This window comes from Pelophylax lessonae (assembly GCF_965119305.1).
Source record: "Pelophylax lessonae genome assembly, chromosome: 10".
NCBI lineage: Eukaryota > Metazoa > Chordata > Amphibia > Anura > Ranidae > Pelophylax > Pelophylax lessonae.
Genome location: NC_138777.1, coordinates 62,189,920 through 62,212,549, shown reverse-complemented (window position 1 = coordinate 62,212,549; position 22,630 = coordinate 62,189,920). Strand labels below are relative to the sequence as shown.

The 22,630-nt window shown below is 44.6% G+C and overlaps 1 protein-coding gene across 1 annotated transcript in view; it reads right to left on the bottom strand.

The window, feature by feature from the left end:
- The window catches only part of KIF18A (kinesin family member 18A), a 228,412-nt gene that overhangs the window by 33,404 nt on the left and 172,378 nt on the right, over nt 1-22,630 (bottom strand). Inside the window, exon 14 of the mRNA XM_082270833.1 lies at nt 3,358-3,763. Within this exon, the coding sequence (XP_082126959.1) occupies nt 3,358-3,763 (406 nt within the window). The remainder of the gene's footprint in view (nt 1-3,357; nt 3,764-22,630) is intronic.

The window sequence follows — 22,630 nt, the reverse complement described above, 5'->3', positions numbered from 1 at the left end:
ACCATCCTCTCATTAAATTTAGCACTTGACACGACTCCCTTGGCCAGAGTTTACTCGTCAAACATGCTGTCACAACCATTTTTCATCACTAATGGAACCAGGCAGGGGTGCCCTTTGTTCCCAATGATTTCTAATCTTCTCATGGAACCCTTAGCAGAACACATAAGATCTAATCCCCTTACTTGGGCTTCCCCATTGGCAATCAAGAATACAAGATTAGCCTATTCGCTGACGACGTGGTAATGATGATCACCAACTCAACCACATCCCTAAACAAAATTTATAAGACATTGCAATGGTTTAGTAGACTGTCATATTGCAAAGTAAACTAAACCAAGTCCACCATTCTGGACCTTCACCTTGACCTGACCACCAAAACCCATTCTCTTGGGCAGATTGTAGCATACCGTACTTAGGCATACAACTAACTAAAACGACGAAAACTCTATTCCAAATCAACTACCTTCCATTTATAACCAAAATGGGAAACAAACTTGCCTCTCTTCAAAACCATGAATTCTCATGGTCAGGTAGACTGGCAGCTTTTAAGATGATGGTACTTCCCCCAACTTTTATACTTCTTTAGAACACTGCCAATCCCTATACCTAAATCATACTTTACTTCCCTACAATCCACGCTGAGATCCTACATATGGCAACACAAAAAATCCTGCTGTGCAAACCACAACTTAATCAAAACAGATCCGTAGGAGGTACGGGATACGTAGACTTTAAAGACTACTATTACGCTACACTCATCACGCAATTAAAAGACTGGTTCTGACCCATACCAAGTACCAGCTGGGGACAAATTGAATCGACTCTGGCACCCAGTCAGAACTTCAGAACCTGGATATTGAGCTCCCTTTACTCCCATCCATCTTCTCAGCCCCATGATGGCCTCCACCATGGCCTGGCATACACTACTTGATCCACAAAATCCCCCGCCACCATTAATATCCCTGCCTATACTCTTAGGAACCCTTGCCATCCTAATTCCGGACATTTCACTTAAAGATTTGACTACAAATGGCATCACTACTGTTCAACACCTCAATAAGATCCTAAAACCCTTCACTACCATACAACAGCAATTCAATCTTCCCCTCTCTACACTATTCACCTTAGAATAAAAACACTGTCTCTGTATAATACCAAGCCCCTTATACACTATACCCAACCAAATATGGCACTTCATTATAGACACCAAGCACAACTGTAACGGTATCTCGAAAATTTACTCCATTTTTAAATCCAAAAGGATCTTGACTAAATCACGACCCCTTTTACAATTGGAATCGGATCTGAAACACACATACACGGAATACCAATGGACAACTGCAAAACAACAGACTTACAAATACACCAATTGTTCTGCCCTATGGGAACAAACTATTAAAATCACCCTCAGGTGCCACTTAACGCCTACTATATTGGCGTCATACTATCGCAACTCGTCTCTCCTCTGTTGGAGAAACTGCGGAAAACCAGGGAACATATTACATATTCTGTGGGAATGCCCAAAACTCCACACTTACTGGCGAGAAATATTCCAGATATGCCAAATTTAAATTCAACCCTCACCAGACTTAGCCGTATTAACTTTGACAATAGAAAATTACCCTCCAACCACCCGACACTCCATAACACACATTCTCCTAGCAGCAAAACTCAACATTACCAGAAACTAGAAGAAAAAAACACCCCCCCAATAGACGTCTTGGACATGATCCATGAATACTGTTCATACGAATTGATGCTTGCTTCTAGCAGAGGCAATTACAAGAAAGCCTCTCTTTTCTTTATGGCAACCTTGGCTACAATGGAGCTACAAAGGTCAAACAGCCCCCACATGAGGCCTTATGGACTAGGTTAGTTTTCCTCCCCGGTGTCTGCACGCCGTTCTATACTTAGTCACTTGATGTTATTGTAAATTGAGTTTCTGTAACCAGATGTAACCTGTACGTTTACCTTACACTACTATTGTTCATGCACTGTAATATGACCAGTTACTGTTATCCACTATTTGTATTGTGAAATTCTCAATAAAAACTATTGCAACATAAAAGACGGGGAATCCTCCACCAGAAGAAATGGGGCTTTATTCAATCTGGAAACCTGAGATTCCACCACCGGCTGAACTGTCAGTTTCTTCAAAAGGGGCTCTTCAAAAGGATACCTCCTAGCCAAACGCTTAGGAATCCCAACCATGCATTTCGGGGATCCCCACTGATTTTTGACAATCTCATCGGAATAGGCAAGAAAGGGGAACACCTTAGTCAACTTTGGATGGTCTGCAGGTACCAAATTGCACCGACGCAGCATTAGCTGTGTCCTCCAAATTTAAACTTTCCCACATTGTTACAATCAGTGCCTCCACAAGGGACTTTTCATGCACGGCTGTAGTGAGGATTCATCCTCCCTGATTGAGCACTCGGTGTGTGAAAGCAGATCCAGTGGAATGACGCACGTCCCTTCACTGCTGCAGTGATAGTACTACAAGTTCCAGCGCACCAGCGGCGTTGCTATAGCAGAAAGAGGGAGCTGTACACCTGCAGAGACTCACCACCACCACCAACATAGGGAAGGATGCAGAGCACTAAGCTGCTTGCCATGCGGCGATCAGAGAGGAGGAAATGCCACCACTGCCACTAGAGGCCCACGGCGGCATTACCATTCCACGGGCTACAAGAAAATGGCTGCTGCATTTATTTTAATTGGAAAGTCTGGAAACATGGCCGCCGAAGCTTCAGAACAGCCATCTACAGTAAAATGGCAGCACGGCAAAGCACCCAGGACCCCAAACTGCCCTCCAGGTACTTGTAATCCACCAGGGGGGCCCTAACAGGGATGATCACCCAAGAAGAAAAAAAAGGCAGCCTCAAAATTGGTGACTTCTGCATTTCTATTATATTATTTGAATAAATAAAACACATGAGGTTCTTGAGTAGTGTGACCCCAATGTTAAGCCAGCCAAAGATGGAGCAATTTTTTTTCTTACAATTGCTCGATTCCCCCGTCATTCTGTTCTCCCAGCAGAAGGGGGAAGGTCGCGGGGGAAACTGTCCCCGCCGGGAGAACACAGTGATGCTAGTGGCTATAACAGCTGTTAGCGATAATCGCATGTAAAACTTGGCAGCCTGGTTTATCTAAGTTGATTGATCTATTACCTACGGTGTATTCAGCCTGCCAATACATGGTTCGAATCAGCAGGAAGTTCAGCAGTAACTGGCTGAGATTTGAACCATCTCTGGCAGGCTTTAGTTGGGTATCTTGAGTGTCAACATAAGGTTAAGTCTGTGTGTTTACCAGTAATAAGTTTGCATACATTAGAGTATTCTGGGTCTAATTTAATACCTCTGGATCATGCTAGAAGGTGGATGTGTGCCTGTGCCAATAGCAGCTGGATTCAGGTCAGTGTTGCCATGAGAAAGAATGACTGTTGAGTCCATGTCTTGTTGAGAATCTATCTTCATCTGGAAGGTGAAACCCCTGTTTTGGCAGCTTTTTTCATGAGCCATGAAAGTGGGAGCACCTTCCCGAGTCTCTCCAATGCCAGAGATTGTATTGACATCCTTACTGATAACAATGGTTTCATTGCAACTTTCTGGGGAGTAAACAATAGGCAGGAGCTCTGCACTTATAGAATCATCATGCTGATTACAAAATTGAGCAGCTGTCTGAGGAGACTCCATTAATTTCCTTCTGGTCTTTTTGCGAGGAAGATCTTCTTCTAGCCTTGGAGGAACATTTTCTTTCAAACCTATCAAATGAGTAAGCAAAAAATGGCTTAGTCAGATAAAATGGCATTTTATTTTCCATAGTATGGACAAGGTCAAGAACCAATCAAGAAACCGTTTTAAGCGGACCAATCCCACCCTTTTAAACATGTAAAAATTTAAGCAAAAAAAAAAAAAACATGCAAAATATTAGTTTCCCTCCTTTTTAGATTGCATAGTTTCTTCTGTATAACAGCTACCCAACCATTTGCAGGCAATCTGTACAAATTTTGACATGTATAACATCAAAAAACTCTGCAATCACATAGCTTACACCCAATTAGTGGAATGGTTTGGAATGCCATAGCAAGCCAAGTATTCCCATCCAAAAACATTTCGGCCCATAAAATGCTCTTTAGGCTAAATAGGCACAAAAGAAAAAAAGGGATTTTTGTCTTACCGTAAAATCCATTTCTCTGATGTTCATTGACGGACACAGCACTTCATCTTCTTGACCGTAGGGTTATACTGCCCTCTACAGGAGTAGAACACTAGGCAGAGAAAAAACTTGAACACGCCTATGAGGGAGTCCCTGGGGGTATACTCCCACTTCCTGCTATAGGTATTCAGTTTTGTAACAAGCAGTGTCAGAAGGAAAAAACCCAACTCCATAGCGGGGCGGTGCTGTGTCCGTCAATGAACATCAGAGAAATGGATTTTACGGTAAGCCAAAAATATAATTTTCTCTTTCGCTCTTTGACGGACACAGCTCTTCATCTTTATGACCGTAGGGATGTCCCAAAGCAGTGTCAAACATCAGAGGTGGGAATAGCAAAAAAAAAAAAAAAACACATTTCCTGAAGGCTAAACATAGCCAACCAGGTAACTTGGAGCTCAATTGTCAACAACTAGAGCGCACCTGAAAAAAACAGCCTCAAAGAGGACAAGTCTAAAAAGCAGCCTACAAAACATTGCGGTCAAAAGAAGCATCCGCGGATGCCAACACATCCATTTTATAAAACTTTGTGAATGTTTGTTTACAGACGACCGGGTAGCCGTCTGCAAACCTGTATCACTGACGCCTGATGACGGAAGGCCCAGGAGGGACTAAGCACCCGAGTAGAGTGCGCTTTGACAGGGAAAGGAGTAACCTAACTCTTATAGAATAAGCCTGAACCACAGTGTCTGATCCATCTGGAAATGGTTGCAGCAGAAGCAGCCAGCCACTTGCGAGGTCCATTCGTGAGGACAAATATTGAGTGATTTCCTAAAAGACTCCGTAGCTGCCAGACACACCCTAATTGCCCGAACCACATCCAGGGAGTTCAAGACAACTTTCTTAGGATGCTTAGGCTTGGGATAAAAGGGAGGGCAACATAATGTCTTCATTCAGATGAAATCAGAGACGACCTTCGGAAGGAATGACGGAAATGGACACAGAACCACCTTATCCCTGTGAACCACCAGGTAAGGTGGACAAGACAATGCCGCCAGCTCAGACACCCTATGGGCCGAAGAAATGACCACCAAAAAAGGCCACCTTCTGCGACAATGTAGGCAGGGTAATCTCTCAAATGTTTTCAAAAGGAGGCTTCCGGAGAACTGACAACACCAAATTGAGGTCCCACGATGGCAATGGAGACCGCACTGGAGAAAATAAACGTCTCACGCTATGGAGAAAGGTACGCACCAAAGAGTTTGGGGCCAACAGGCGTTGAAAGAAAACCGCCAAGAAAGAGACCGGGCCCTTGATGGTACTCAAGGCCAGGCGCTGCTCAACCCCTCGGAAGAAAGCCAAGTACCAAGCCACCAAAAAATAACTGGGTTGAACCCGGAGGGATTCACACCACGCAATACACGTCTTCCACGTACAATGATAAAACTTCCTAGAAGTAGATTTTCTAGCTTTTAACAGCATAGGAATCACCAAGTCAGACAACCCTCTGTCCCTCAGCACCTGGCTTTCAACAGCCAAGCCGTCAAAGCCAGTGACTGTAGCGCAGGATGGAAGATTGGCCCTTGGGACAGCAGATGTTCCCTGAGAGGCAGTCTCCAAGGAGCATCGGCGGCCAGCTGTACCAGATCAGCGTACCAAGACCGGCGAGGCCAGTCTGGAGCTACTAGGATGACTGGAATCCCTTCTGTCTGGCTCCTGTGTAGTAGTCTTGGAAGAAGTTGGAGAGAAGGAAAGGCGTAAATAAGACAATACTGACTCCAAGGAGCCACTAAAGCGTTTGTAGCATCGGCTTGTAAAAATAAAAAGTTGCCAAGACCAGAGATCCCAGCAAGGAACTAGGTCCTTACTCCTGACTAGGCAGAAAAAACTGAACACCTATAGCAGGAAGTGGGAGTATACCCCTAGGGACTGCCCCATAGGCGTACTCAAGCTTTTTATCTGCCTAGTGTCCTACTCCTGTAGGGGGCAATATAACCCTACGGTCAAGAAGATGAAGAGTTGTCCCCATCAATGAACGAAAGAGAAAAAAGGATACTCTAAAATCTTGTGAAAGCCTTCCCAGAGGAGTGTAAGACAACGCTGCACGGGGCAAGGGTGGGCAACTGAACTAATGCTTATGGATTTGCAATGGAATTTCCAACAAGCTCATATAGATGTGATGGTCTGGCACCCACACACTTTTGGTCATATAGTGTATACTAAAATCTGAATTTGAATTATGCTATTAAAATAAACTGCAAGTTTGGTATTGCACTATTAGTAGCCATTATATTTCAAAACTCGATCTACAATATTTATTGATTTTTTAGAAAGGTCTATTCTGTTGAAAAAAAAAAATGCAGTCTAAAGATGTAATTTCTTTGTTGTGCAAAGACAAAAACATAAAAAAAAACTTTTTTTTAAATGCATTTACTTACAAAAGAGTTGAATGCAACTTCTATGCCAACACTAATTTAATAACAAAAGCTGTTAATCACTAAGCATCACATGCCAGGTATTACTCATAGATGCAGCAAATCTTTACAACAAAGCAGCAGAGCTGCCTTGAGTAACTATGGCTACCTATCTGTAATGTCATGAGGGAGCAGTGTGGGTGAATTTCAAACTCTTGGTCTCTGTGGTAACCTACATTTGTGCAACTAGATAAAGATTAGGGCTATAAACATATATTTGTGCATGTTAATGCAAATTAAGTACAAACGAAATGATTCAATTTGTAAAAGTTTAAGAATGATCGAATGCACAAGCATTCAACGTATGTTCATCCTGTGTTATTTTGTTTTAGAAATGACGGATGGGTTCAGTCAAGACTTTTGTGAGCAAATCACATATTAACTAAGATTAACACTTCCACTCAATCACAGAGAAGCAAAACCAGCCTGATACGTTATACAGCAGTCCCAATATTCGCTAAAGGGCAGTATGTTCCAGGATATCCAAGTAAGCAAGCACACATTTTTTATGTATACACAGAGTGTATATATCACCCACACATCACCGTTGCAGATATACTGTCACTTTACTCTGCATTGGCGCACAAACATTGTTTCTTGAATTTAAAATAGAACTAAGCACTTTTACTATAATTTTGTTCATGATGTTTCTCCATGCTGTGCATATCCTGTAAATTCTTAGAATGAAAGTTTTGGCAGTGGCTGAACATCACACTATTCACTACTTTAGAGTAGAAAGTGTTTGCACGTCGTGTATTGAACTGAGAGGGCATTGTCTCTATGGATGTAACTGCTTGAAAAGTGTTAGCTGTAGTTGGCCTTTAAAGCCCAAATCCAGGCACAAAAAAAAATAAAAAATTGCTTGTTAAGTTTAGGGGTACATGGATAAGGAGTAATAGGATTTTGGCCTTACCAGTAAAATCTGTTTCCTGGAGAACTGTACCAGACACAGGCTCTTTATACGGAGATATATATACAGTGCTGCAAAAAAGTATTTGCCCGCTCCCTGATTTTATTTTTTTGCATATTTGACACACTTAAATGATTCAGATCAAATAAAATTTTATTATACAAAGATAACCCAAATAAATACAAAATATGGTTTTTAAATTAGGATTTTATTAAAAGGGGAAAAAGCTGTTCAAACCTGCCCTGCCTGAAAAAGTAATTGGCACCCTCCTCCCCCCACCTTGCTATAATCATCATAAATGAACGGTGATTAACACAATTTTTTGGAAAGCAGAGTTAAATCTCACTTGCCACACCCAGGCCTGATTACAGCCAGACCTGTTGAATCAAGAAATCACTTAAATAGAAGCTGTCCGACAAAGTGAAGCACGCTAAAAGATCTAAAAAAGCAACACATTGTGCCACGATCTAAAGAAATTCATTAACAGATGAGAAAACGTAATTGATATGCATCAGTCTGGAAAGGGGTACAAAGCAATTTCTAAGGCTTTGGGACTCCAGAAAACCATGGTGAGAATCATTATCCACAAATGGAAAAATCTTAGAATAGTGGTAAACCTTCCCAGCAGTGGCTGGCCTACTAAAATTACTCCAAGAGCACGACGATGACTCATCCAGGTCGTCATAAAAGAACCCAGATCATCTATAGAACTGCAGACCACACTTGCTTCAGTTATGGTAAGTGTTCATGATTTAACAATAAGAAAGACTGGAATGGCTTCCATTGGAGAGTTCCAAGGTGAAAGCCACTGTTGACCAAAAAGACACAGACTCGAGTCATATATGCCAAAAAACATCTTGATTATCCAAGAATTTTGGGCAAATATTTTGTGGGCTGATGAGAAAAGTTGAACTTTTTGTAAGGTGTGTGTCCTGTTACATCTGTTTCATGCTAAAACAAACTCAGCATTTCAAACAAACTCAGCATTTCATAAAAAGATACAGTCAAACATGGTGAGGGTAGTGTGATGGTCTGTGGCTGCTTTGCAGCTTTAGGACCTGGACGACTTGCCATAATTGATGGAACCATGAATTCTGCGCTCTACCAGAATATCTTGAAGGAGAATGTCCAGCCATCAGTTCCTGACCTCAAGCTCAAGGGCACGTGGGATTGGGATATGCAGCAGAACAATGATCTGAAACACACCAGCAAGTCCACCTCTGAATGGCTCAAAGGTTTTGAAGTTGCCTAGTCAAAGTCCAGACTTAAATATGATTAAGATGTAGTGCACACAGCGAGTGACAGATCACGCTGGAGCACAAGCCATCCGGCCTGTACATGGCGTGTTCTTGGGGGGGCGTCATATGACGTTCAATCAGAAAAATAGGGCTTCTATTGTTGGTAATTCTACAATGGCCCGGACAAGAAGTAGTTAAGCACAAAGAAGGAATCTGATTGTCTAAAGGAGGCAGTAGCTGACACTCTCTCAGCGCATATGACATCCAGACAGTGGAGAGAAATATTTTGGAAAGGTTTCAGAGCAGGGCTTAAAGAATGGAGAACAAAAGCCTAATTAAGCTGCAATGCAGACACCACCTTCGCTGCACGAGGAGCTCAGAGAGCTGGGGGAGTTGGAGAGGCAGCAACAGCACACTGGCATTCCCAGTGAATGGCTGTGAAGTGGGGTGGGGACATATAAGGACAAGTCGATCACTGGAGGAGAGCAGAATAATGATGCCCCAGCACGGCTAGAGAACTGACCACGCTGTGCTCTCATGCTCTAATGTGGATAATGTGGCCAGTTTTTAATAGAGCAGAGGTAATGGGAGAAACACCAGGTATTTCACACAAAAGAAGCGATACAAAGAACAGGATAGGTTTTCATACAAGTACTTTGTACAGCAGGCACATATCAGGAATATTTACAATTACATCCAGGGCCAATCATCTGCAGGTAAATCACTGCAAAAGCGATTACAAGCAAACAACTGCAAATAGCTGTGGGTGCTGCCAGGCTCCTATTGCTTTTAAAGGGGCTTTCCACCTGCACGTACATGCATCGATTCCCGCTGAGTCTCTGACGAGTAATCGAAAACAGCCCTATTTGCTAATGTGATAGGGCCTTAAAGCCCATTAACACCTTTCCCTTGCACTGCTCTGTGTTATGGCAGCTCAGGTCATTTGAAAGGGCTGCCAACACACCACAACAAACTAGACACTGACGTGCAACATTTTTTGTTGCGCGATGCACCACAGTGCATAATAGAACATTGCGCTGTAATACAGATGCTTCTCTTAGTGTGCTGGGGTGCCGCTGAAAATGAATAGGTCTAGGTGTAAATGGGCCATAAAGCAGTGGAGGCTGACACATTTTTTGGCTTTAGGTAGTTTTACTGCGGCAGGTGGGCTCTATTACGCAAAACAACATACCTGTACTTGGCTTTGTGTAGTAGACAGTGAGGGCGCGCACGCTGATTGGCCAGAAGCGGAGCCAATCAGCAGATCCGGCGGACACGATGTTCGCCGGCCACTCACGATTGCTCCTAATGGAGACAGAACGGTGGTCTGCCTAAGCAAACAAGGCAAACCGCCGTTCTGTCACAGATTTACATAGGGATCCTGTGTTCCTACCATTTAGGTAATTTTAGTAATGTCACTGGTCCCCTCAAAAGTGTCAGTTAGGTGTCAATGTACACTTATTGGGATTTTTTTTACCATATATATACATATATATATATATATATATATATTTTTTTTTTTTTTATTTATTTATTTATTTATTTTTTTCCAGAATTGTCGCTATTTTTTTGTTTATAGCGCAAAAAGAGGTGATCAAACACCATCAAAAGATCACTTCTGGTCCTTAAGTGGTTAAAGAAGAACTGCAGTCTGCTCACATAATTTTTAATAAAAACATATTTGCCATTCTGAAGCTTCCCTCCAACCACTTTGCATATTTTATATGTACTGTTATTCTGTACTTGCCAAATATGCTGCAGAAATCTCCCTCCACTAAGTCTGGCTGCAGCCATTTTAACTGTGGGCAGCTGAAGCTGCTGTCTGTTCACTTCCTGGATTTACACACACAGAAACACACACATATACAGACAATCTAACACCACAGCTTGCCCTGAATGAATATTTAGGGATCTCTGTAGTCTCCTGTTATCTCCTCCCTCGTCCAGCCCCCTCGAGCTATGCAGCTTCCCCTTGCTCTCCTAGGACTCATCCCTTTTCCTTTGCTGGCAAACTCTCACGAGAGAGAGAGAGAGAGAGAGAGAGAGAGAGAGAGAGAGAGAGAGAGAGAGCACTGTGCAGGATGTCATTAGCCTAGGCTAATTACCAGACAAAATACAAAGTATAAATCAGTGCAACCCCAATAGTGAATACAAAATCAATATGCTAAGTGGCTGCTATCACTGAAAATGCTTTCACTGCCTCAAAGTAATACATATAATAATGCGCTACTCAATGTCTGTATAAATGAAACAAATCTATATAAAAAGCCAATCTATATAAAACTTTCCCGATGATATTGCAATGTGCCGTGCAAACAAGTGACTTCAAATATTATAAGGTCTAATGGACAAGTCCAACAAGGCTTCTTCAAATATATAGTGCAAAAAAAAAGGGGGCTGTATAAGGTACGGTATATACTGGCAGAAAAAAAATGTTTACTATCCAAAGTTAAAACAAGGGCAGAATATTTACTAGGTGGAAAGATTGAAAAATCACTGAAGGTCTGCGTTAAGATCCACAATATGAATAGGATGTATATGGGGGGTTCTTAACTGCTTGGGCAAACTACAGAAAGTTTTTATTTAAACCACAGTTTATTAACAGTATCTTTTCCAGTATTGCTGTAAATGAATAAATATGTAGGTAAAGATTATCTTTATGAAGCACAAGTAACAAAGCTCCTTGTGGTTATGTTCGATGAACAGAAAAACAATTACCATTCTGCATAGAAACTAGACACCTACATTAGACATAATTAGTTTTGTGAGTCTCAGAAACAGCGTTCGTAACTGCTATTAATGGATAATACATGTTGACTATAGCTACCATCATTTTGAGTACAAATCACACTGTAGTACATACAGCTATAATTTAATTTATTCCATCTCTCTCACCAATGTGTAGTATTTAGGTAACAGCTAAAACTCAGAAATGCAGATAAATCAGAGGAAGATGTCTTTTATTTTGTCATAATCCTGGTAAATTTACCCTTAACCTTTAAAAGTTGTGCTTAAAGAGGTTGTAAACCTCAGACATAAAATGTGAACAAACCATATTCCTCCATAGTGTGTACTTGTCTAAATTAAAAGCACTAAGTGTCATTTCTGTCAGTTTTTTTCCTCTATCAGCATTAATAACTTCTGAAAATTTTTCATGACACCAAGAGAGATATGGTGACAGGGGAGGGACTCTTCAGCTGATTGACAGCCTCAGCTCTGTTCCGGTGTATTGTGTAAATGAGGGCATGTTTCTTCCCTTCAATCAGCTCTCTAAAGCCTCGTACACAAGCAACATGAATTTTCGGTCAACGTCCGATCGGCAGATTGTCGGCTTGTTAGTATGATGCTTTCCGACAACCGACTACAACTTTTCAGCCGAACAAAATCTGGTGTGCATGCTATAAAATTTTTGTTGGCCGTCAATAGAACGGCCGATTTTCCATCAGTCAGTACAGATTTCAGCAGACCAAAATCAGATGAGCAAGACTGGCCATGCTCAGAGAAGAAAAAGCACACGGAAAGTAAACCAGCACATGACATCACTTCTGAAGTTGGTTGTTGTTGGCCGAGAAAATTCGTGTGCAGTCTAGAGCACATTTGAACCAACACAACAACACTGGACAAAAGATGGCCGATCGGTCGGCCAACAATCGTTGCATGTGTACGAGGCTTAAGCTTTCGTCCCACAGCTCTGCAGTGTGCAACTTCAGCTCTCCACTTCCTTTTTCTGAAAGACTGACACGCTTATAAATTCTTCACTTTGACAGTTCTAGAGAAGAGAAGACCGCAGATAGACAGATACGACTTATGTAGGAGGATTTGTTTCATGTCTGTGTACTACCTAATGCCAGTCACCTCACTGTGTATATGTAAGGGTTTACAACCACTTTAAGCAACATTATTCATTACTCTCAATGAGTCAAATGTAGTGATTTTTGTTTCTCTTACAAATTAAAATATGAACCAACACATGACTATAGTTTTTTATTTACATACATGTGTATATATATATATATATATATATATATATATATATATATATATATATATATATATATATATATATATATATATATACACACACATACATACATACATACACACACACACACATATATACATACATACACTCAGAACCCAATTTATAACGGAGAGCAAAACAGGTGGTCTGCTCTTTGCCTTAAAGTTTACTTAACAGCCTGGTGTCCTACAGCAGCGTTTTTCGGTAAATACCGCAGAACGGTATAGTGGTTTTAGGATTGCATGTGTTGTTTAGGGAAAATGTGTCTGGACACCTTCATGCCACATGGGATCTGGTTAGCTTAGACAATGAAAAAGTATCACATGTAGTATCACCATACTGGGGAGGAGTAGCATAATGTGTTTTGGGGTGAAATTCCAAGCAAGCCCATGCTGCCTGTGAGAAATATTTTTTATCAATTTACCAACTGTGTAAGAATTGGGTTTGTCTTACCGTAAAATCCTTTTCTCTAATGTTCATTCACGGACACAGCCCCATATCTTCTTGACCATTGGGTTATACTGCCCCCTACATGAGTAGGACACTAGGCAGGAAAAAGCTTTACCATGCCTATGGGGCAGTGCCACGGGGTATACTCCCACTTCCTGCTATAGGCATTCCGTTTTGTTGCAAGCAGTGTCAGAAGAAAAATAACCCAACTCAATAGAGGGGTGGGTGCTGTGTCCGTCAATGAACATCAAAGAAAAGGATTTAACGGTAAAACAAAAATTTGATTTTCTCTTTCGTTCATTGACGGACATAGCTTCATATCTTCTTGACCATTGGAACGTTCCAAAGCAGTGTTAAACATGAGGGGTGGGAAAAAACACAGTAGAAAATCAATTCCCCAAGGCTAAACCTAGTCAACCAGGTAATGTGGAGGTCAACAAGGAACAACTGGAGCTCACCTGAAAAAAACATACACCCTCAAGAGAACCAGGATCTATAAAAAGCAGCCTGCAAAACCTTGTGGACAAAGGAAGCATCCGAAGATTCCAACAGATCCACTTTTTAAAACTTTGTGAAAGTGTGCACAGATGACCAGGTGGCTGCCTTGGAAACCTGCATCATGGATGCCTGATAACAGAAAGCCCAAGAAGCACTAAGCGCCCGAGTTGAATGCACATTAACACTGAAAGGAGGAACCTGACCCTTGACTGAAAAGGCCTGAACTACTGTCTGTCTGATCCATCTGGAAATGGTCGCAGCAGACGCAGTCAACCCTTTGAGGTCCGTCTGTAAGGACAAATAGAGTCTGGATTTTTTTAAAAGACTCCGTAGCCGCCAGCTACTAAATGATGGCCCGAACCACATCCAGGGAATGCAAGGCTATTTGCTTAGGAAAAAGTGAAGGCAACACAATGTCTTCATTCATATGGAAATCAGACACACCCTTAGGGAGGAACGACTGACAAGGGCGAAGCACCACTTGATCTCTATCAACCACCAGATAAGGTGAATGAAAGGATAATGCTGCCAGCTCCAACAAACTGCACGCAGAAGTAATAGCCACCAAATAGGCTACCTTCTGAGACAGCGTAAGCAGGGGAATCTTTCCGAAAGGAGGTTTCTGGAGTACCGACAGCACCAAATTGAGGTCCCAAGGAGGCAATTGAGACCGCACCAGGGGAGCCAAATGGCAAACCCCTGAATAAAAGTGCAAACCAAGGAATGCGTAGCCAAAAGGATGTTAAAGACCGCCAAGGTCTTAGCCAGGCTCTTGATGGTACCCAAGGCCAAATGCTGCTCGACCCCTCGTTGGAAGGAGCGAGGATGAACTACCGGAGACTCACAGCACGCAACGTACGTCTTCCAAGTACGATGAGAACTCTTCCTAGAGGTAGATTTTTTTAGCCCTTAGCAGGGTAGGAATCACAGATTCAGACAAACCTCTTTCTTTAACACCTGGCTTTCAACAGCCAAGCCGTTAAAGCCAAAAACCGTAAAGCAGGATCAAAGATTGGCCCTTGAGACAGAAGATCTTCCCTGAGAGGAAGTCTCCAAGGAACATCGGCGACCAGTCATATCAGGTTGGCGTACTAAGACCAGTGAAGCCAGTCTGGAACCACCAAAATGACCGGAAGGCCTTCTGCCTCGATCATGCGCAGGAGTCTTACCAGGAGTTTGAGACGAGGGAAGGTGTAGATCAGCCGATACTGACCCCAAGAAGCCCCTAGAGCGTCTGTGGCGTCGGCTAGAGGGTCCCAAGATCATCCCACAAATCTCTGTACCTTCCTGTTGAGGCGAGGGGCCAACAGGTCCACCTTGGAAGTCCCCCACTGGAGGCACAACTGATGAAACACCTCCAGATGAAGAAACCATTCTCCATAGTCCAACGCCTGACGACTCAGGTAGTCCGCCTGCCAATTCTCCATTCCTGGAATATGCACGGCGAACAGAGCAGGAACAAAGCATTCTGCCAACCTTAGAATGCCGTCTACTTCCCGAGCCACCAGGACGCTTCTTGTGCCCCGTAGAAGATTGACATAAGCCGTGGCATTGTCCGATTGAATCCATACCAGACACCCCTAAAGGAGATATGTCCAATGAGCCAAAGTCTGATCACCCGGAGTTTCAGTATATTGATCGGTAGTTTGGACTCTTCAATCTGTGCAGAGAACACCTCCCCATCCAGACAGGCTGCCATTCGCGGTGACCACTGTCCAGTACAGGGGAAGAAAAGATTTCCCCTGTCGAAACACCGGAGAGCAAAGTCACCAGATCAGGGACCCCCTCACAATCTGGGATCAGATTGTCTAGAGACTGTGGATTCTTGTCCCATTTGTCAAGAATCCCTCTTTGCAGAGGTCTCGTGTGGAACTGCAAACGGAACTGCCTTGAAGGTAGACACCTTCAGGCCCAGCACCCGCATGCAAGTTCTGAGAGATAACTGACTGTTGGACAACAGCTTCTGGAGCTTGTCCAGTGGAAGAAACACCCTGGCTGAGGCAGAGCCCAGAGTCAGACCCAGATAGTCTAACTTGGTGGACGGAACCAGAGTAGATTTTTGGAAATTCAAACTCCAACCAAACTCCTAAAGAGTCTTCACAGTGATCTCCAGGTTGTCTGTCAGAGCAGTCGGTCCAGGTACTGCAGTATCACAATCCCCCTCTGACACAGCAATGCTAACACTGGGGCCAACACCTTTGTGTAGACTCGGAGGCAGAGGCGAGACCAAAGGGTAATGACACAAATTGATAAGGCTCCTCGCCCATGGCAAAACAGAGGAAGTGTTGATGACCCAACATATATTGGAATATGAAGGTAAGCATCCCTGATATCGATATATCCCCCCCCCCCCTCGAGACTCACACCAAGTAATGTATTCCTTCCAAACTCGTTGATAAATCTGCCTAGAAGTAGATTTTCTAGCTTTCAACAGCGTGGGAATCACCAACTCTGACAGCCCTTTGTCCCTCAGCACCTGGCTTTCAATAGCCAAGCCATTAAAGCCAGCGACTGTAAAGCAGAATGGGAGATTGGTCCCTGAGACAGAAGATCTTCCCTGAGAGGAAGTTTCCAAGGAATGTCTGCTACCAGCCTTACCCAGGCCTGCATACCAAGACCGGCGAGGCGAGTCAGGCGCCACCAGAATGACTGGAAGCCCTTCCACCTTGATTCTGCGTAGCAGTTTCGACAAAAGCTGTATTGGGGGGGAAAGCGTAAATCAGATGATACTGACCCCAAGGGGCCACCAGAGCATCTCCGGCATCGGCAAGAGGATCCCAAAACCTTGACATGAACCTCTGCACCTTACTGTTGAGACAGGTCTACATCAGGAGTCCCCCACCAGAGGCACAGTTGATGGAACACCTCCGGTTGGAGAGACCATTCTCCCTAACGTCTGCAGACTAAGATAGTTTGCCAATTCTCTACCCCCGGAATGTGCACAGCAGAGAGGGCCGGAACATATTGTTCTGCCCACATATGGATTCCGGCTTTTTGCCAGGCCGCCAGGGCACTTCTTGTGCCCCCTTGATGATCGACATATGCCACAGCCATAGCATTGTCCGGTTGTATCCTCACCGGGCATCCCTGCAGACGATCTGTCCACTAGAACAGAAAGTCTGATCACCCGAATCTCCAGGATGTTGGCAGACTGGACTCCTCTCGAGTCCAAACACCTTGGGCCGAGTATACTCCTAAGACACCTCCCCACCCGGACAGACTGGCATCTGTGGAAATCAATGTTCAATACAGGAGAAGAAAGGACTTCCCCAGGCAAAGCGCCGGAGAGCAGAGCCACCATATCCGAGACCCTCTTGTACCCCCGCAGGATCAGATTGTCCAGCGACGGCGGATCCTTGTTCCATTTGGCAAGAATCTCTCTTTGCAGAGGTCTGGTATGGAACTGAGCAAACTGAACCGCCTCGAAGGTGGAGACCATTAGACCCAGCACTTGCATGCAAGTCCTGAACGACGACAGACAGTTGGACAACAGGAGCCGAATCGCATCCTGCAACTTCAGTAGTTTCACCTGTGAAAGAAACACCCAGGCCGAGGCTGAATCCAGCGTCAGACCCAAGTAGTCCAGTTTGGTGGACGGAGTCAGAGCCGATTTCATAAAATTCAGTGTCCATCTGAACTGTTGTAGAGTTTGCAATGTCCAAATCAACCTCTAGAGCTGATGAAGATTTTGCAAGCAGAAGTAGATCTTTTAGGTAGCCTAGTACCATGATCCCCTTCTGCTAGAGCAAGGCCAACAACGGGCCAACACTTTGTGAACACCTTAGGAGCTGAAGCGAGACCAAAAAGGTAACGCTACAAATTGATAGTGCTCCTCGCCCACGGCAAAGCGAAGAAAACGCTGGTGCCCAGCATATACTGGAACATGAAGGTAAGCGTCCTTGAGATCGATAAGTTCCCCTTGATGAAGGAATGCCACTACTGTGCGAATAGACTCCATCTGAAATTTCTGAACCTGCACAAAGTGGTCCAGAGCCTTGAGGTCCAAGATCGGGCGGACCTTGCCTTCCTTCCTGGGAACTGTAAACCCATTTCAATACAAATCTTGAAAACGTTCCGACTCTGGAACCAGCACAATGATTCCTTGTACTAACAGGTCCTGCACTGCCCTGTAGAGCCCCTGCAGGTGATCGTGAGCTAGGCGTAAGGTGGAAGGAAAGAACCTTGCCGGAGGCAAGGACCAAAACTCCATCTTGTAACCGAACCAACTCGTGGACCCATTTGTCCTGAATGAGCAGGGTCCACAGGTTCAGAAAGAAAAAGAAATCTCCCCACCCCAGATACGGGTGAGGGCGCCCCTTCAGGCTGAGGAAGGCTTGTCTGCCCGTCTTACCATTCCTGGGTCTTTTGGAGCCACCCGCGAAAGTACGGGTGGATCTTGAACTCTTTTCCTGCGATCCAGTCGGACAAAAAGGACCACGTTTACGACGAGGTTCCTCGCCCCTAGCAACCTGCGGGAGTAAAAGTACTCTTACCTCCCGTAAGGCCCTTATTGATTTCCTTCATAGAGGCACCGAACGAACGTTCACCTACAAAGGGTAGATCAGTCAGCACCTTTTTAGAAGCCTGGTTGGCCGACCAGTACTTCAACCAAATCATGGGGCAAAAGGTCCCTGCCAGCACAGATACTCTGCCAGCCAAAGGGGCCGCATCCAAAGATACATCACAAAATGTACTGTAGCCCCTGAATCAACTGATTCGCCAACTCAGAAGGATGTTGATCACCTTCCAGAGCCTGGCGTAACATTTTTGACCATTCTGTTAAGGTCTGGTATACCAAGGTGATGGCAAACACTGGCCTCAAAATTGAACCCGCCATGGTGAAAAGGTATAGAACCAGAGCCTCAACTCTCTTGTCCACAGTATCCTTAAGGGATGGAGAATCCTCCATCGGTAAAAGTGTGGCCTTATTTAACCTGGAAACCTCAGAGTCCACCGACGGTGGAACCATCAGTTTCTTCAGGAGAGACTCCTCAAAGGGATATCTCCTAGCGAAACACTTAGGTATCCCAAACATGCGTTTTGGGGATCCCCACTGACTAGCGACAATCCTGTCAAAATAGACATGAAAGGGGAACACCTTAATCACCTTGGAAGATCTGCGGCACTGGCGTCGCTGACTTAGCATTAGCTGAGTCCTCCAACTTTAAACTTACCCGCACTGACACAATCAGCGCCTCCACCAGCGCCTTTTCATGTGCCGCTGCAGTGGAAGAGAATTCATCCTCACAGTTAGAGCACTCAGGGTGCGTGGACGCAGACCCAGTGGGTTAACTCGCGTCCACCAAAACCACCTCAGACTCTGAGAAGGCAGAGAATACAGGTGGGGGCAGGGAGGGGCGCTTCTTTTCTGAGCTGCCTTTGCAGGGCCATATCAACCTTTGACACAAGTGACTGCAGGGCTGCCACCAGGGTAGACTGAGACCCAGAGGGTCCCGCAGCTTCAAAGAGTGGGTCAGGTGGTGATACACATTCCAGCTCCATGGTTAAATCAGAGCCGCACTGTGCACAAAAGAAAAAGATTCCTTTTTTTTTTTTTTGTAAGAAAAAAACCCTGCACACCGATACCGCTGAGCTACCACAAGGACCAGCGCACCCGCTGCGCTGTCTATAGCAAAGGAAGGACTGCATACCCACAGGGATTTACCACCATGCACCCAGAGCTGGATCCAGAGCGCCAAACTGCCTGCTACGCTGCGATCAGAAAGGAAGAGGAAGCACTGACACTAACTAGAGGCCCCAGATGCACGTCACCGCACCGGACTTAAAAAAAATGGGCGCTGCATAGACTACAAAGGGAAACGCCAAAAACATGGCCGCCAGATTACATAAACATGGCCGCCAAGGCTGAACTCAGCCATCCATGTCAAAATGGCGGCACCGTGCGGAAACCGAGACCCCACAGGACAACAGGGAATTTGTAGTCAACCAGGGGGGAGCCCCCCCAGGGACCCTCCCCGCACAGCAATTATTATACAGGATTTATATAGCGCCAACAGTTTGCACAGCGCTTTACAATGTGAATGCAGGCACCACTAAAAGGAGCTGCCAGAGGCACATTACCACCGCCCTCCGGCCCAGCACCTAACACCCGAGCACCCCGACGGGGGACTAAGGGAGAGGGATGGGGGCAGGTGAGGGCAACCATTACAGTGAAAAAACCATGCTAGGGAGAGGGGGGGGGGGGTGGGGACCAAGAGGGGAGGAAGGACATGGGGGCCTACCATCCCCATGAAGGGCCCGCATCCAGCCCAGCATTTCGCAGAGAAAAAAGAGGGGGGGACACTACTCACCACACCTTGGAATAAAGCGGGCACCACTCCCGGCAGGCCACCTTGCCATCTTGAAATGGGGGTGCTGTGGCTAGAGGCACGCTGCGTCTCTGGTCATGTCCTGGGCTAAGCGACCTCACGAGGTGTTTTACTCGCTGGCCAACCCCCGTCCAGTGGGGCTATGTTGCGGCCAACCTAGCACGGCACTAATAGTTGGGTCGCCCTCGCAGGCCAGACTGGGAAGGCCGTAAGTCAGGGGTCGCCAGGTCGCATTGGCGACTAGAATTAGTGGCCTGGTGCCTGGGTTACACTGCCGGAGGGGCCTTGTCACCAGGCATTCCAGGTCTCCTGCAAGGTGCGGGAGTCTCCCGCATGCGGGCTGCGGCTCCCTGACACCCGTAAGTGCCGCGTCCGCATGTGGAAGATTCCCGCACCTCGCAGGAGACTTGGGATGTAAGGCGAAGGAACAGTGTCTTGTCAGCTGTGACAGAACAGAGCCGATGCTTCCTGTGTAGTTCTGGCTCTGTCCTGTCACAGGCAGAGTGATATGAAATGCACTCCCGCCTGTGACAGGAGAGATACAGGAAGCATCTCTCCTGTCACAGGCGCCACTCAGTGATCTCTGCCTGCATTTCCCACCAGCAGTACCCACCAGCAGTAAGTCAGATGTGCTAGGGGTGCAACTAACCCCAAGTACATAAATGTAAATATCCCAGCATGTGCAGTATTTCTGACTCCTACCACCATGACCGCTTCATTTTACATTATACTACATGTTTTTAGAAATACTTTCAAACAGCTTATATGTAATTTATATTTTGTAATCTCTTACAAAGATCCAAACACCGAGCAAAGTCAACAGCAAATAAGTTGTCCACAATTTAAACAGCAATAGGTCCGAAACTTCTATGCACGTTTGAAATCTGATTCAAGATCTAGAAAGAAATTCTAAAGAGGAAATGGGGAATGCTTAAGAAACACTGGTGCTTTTGTTGACAAGTAAAATCCACATAATTAGGATGGATATTAAATATGTTTCTTCAAATATGAAATAATGACCACCGTTTAACAGGTGGCCAGCGTTTTGCAATTTCCGCGCAAAGTCCACCTTCCGTTCCAACATCTTGAACTGATTAGGAATGAGCAGCAAATCAGCAAAAGGTGCAATTGGATCGATATAAATCTTCATTTGTTTAAAAGCTGAGGCAGGGGAGAAAGGGTAAAAAAAAAAAAAAGTCAGCATCCCCCAGGACCTATCAAATATTTTCTCACAAATGATATAGCCAGGACTGCAGTTTACCAGATACAGTGCAATTCACAGTATTGTGAACATATTCAAGCTTAAAGTGGAAGGCAAGTAGAAAACTAACTAAGCTTACCACTTAGGCACCAGGCCTATTTCTGGCCCTCCTGCAGTATATATGCGGTGGACGGTTTGGAACTGGTTAATCTACAGTTTTCATGCGAAAATACATTATATCACTTTAGAATTTTATTCTGACATACGAACATTTTCGTAACTTTAGTAACCTTTTCATTTTCGATTTGGAGATTAGCATGCAAAAACCCCCCAAAATATGGGACGATCATTCATTCGATATTCTCATTGTGTGTACCAAGCTTAAGGGAGAGTACCTGTGAATGATCAACCTTGGATGCAGACTTTCTGCGTCCAGGGCCGCTCACCCACAGGTAATGCATGAGTGATTACATGCGAATGGCCGTGAATAGCTGTGGGAGCGGTCAGTGTCCAACTGCTAACAAATTTTATTTAAAATTATCGTAAGCCCTCACCTTATAAAAACAAACCATTCTGTTTAAAATAGAAATGAAAGGTAAAACGTGTATAGATATTAAAAATTATCCTTTATTTTTTTCCTCTTTTTTAAAAAGTGATCACATTCCCTCTGCTCACAGCTGCATAATCGCTGGTGGGAGGAAAAGAAACCATACACAGGTCTTCTCAGTGAAAGACTGTATAGGTATCATTGGGAGGAGATCAGGCTAAGTTTCAAGCATAGCTAGAGAACTGACCATGGTGTTCTCTTGCTTACTCTTGTTACTTTTTAATGGGAAAGCAGAGGGACTGGCAGGAACACCAGGGATTTCACACAAAGGAAACATCATAAAGAGAACAGGATACTTTCTCATACAAGTACATGGTACAGCAGGCACATAAGAAATATGAAATGTTGGGTTTACACATTGTGGTCTGCCCACCGTAGATATACTTCTGGGTCTGGGGCGCGCACTTGTGCCCCTCCTGATGTGATTATAAAGCAATACTTCGGTACAGAGGGAGAATGGCTGCAGATAGCTATTCTGTCAGTACAGAAGGCATAGGTCCTGTGTCCCTGCAAAACAGGGGCACTGATCCATGCCTTTCCATAGTACAAGCACCTCCCCCACAGTAAGAAAACCACAGCTAGGCACACAGATAACCATTTGATCGCCCTTGATGTTAACCCCTTCCCAGACAGTGTCATTAGTACAGTGACCATACATATTGTTTAGCACTGATAACTGTATTAGTATCACTGGTCCCAAAAAGTGTCAAAAGTCTTAGTGTCCGAATTGTCTGCTGCGATATCGCA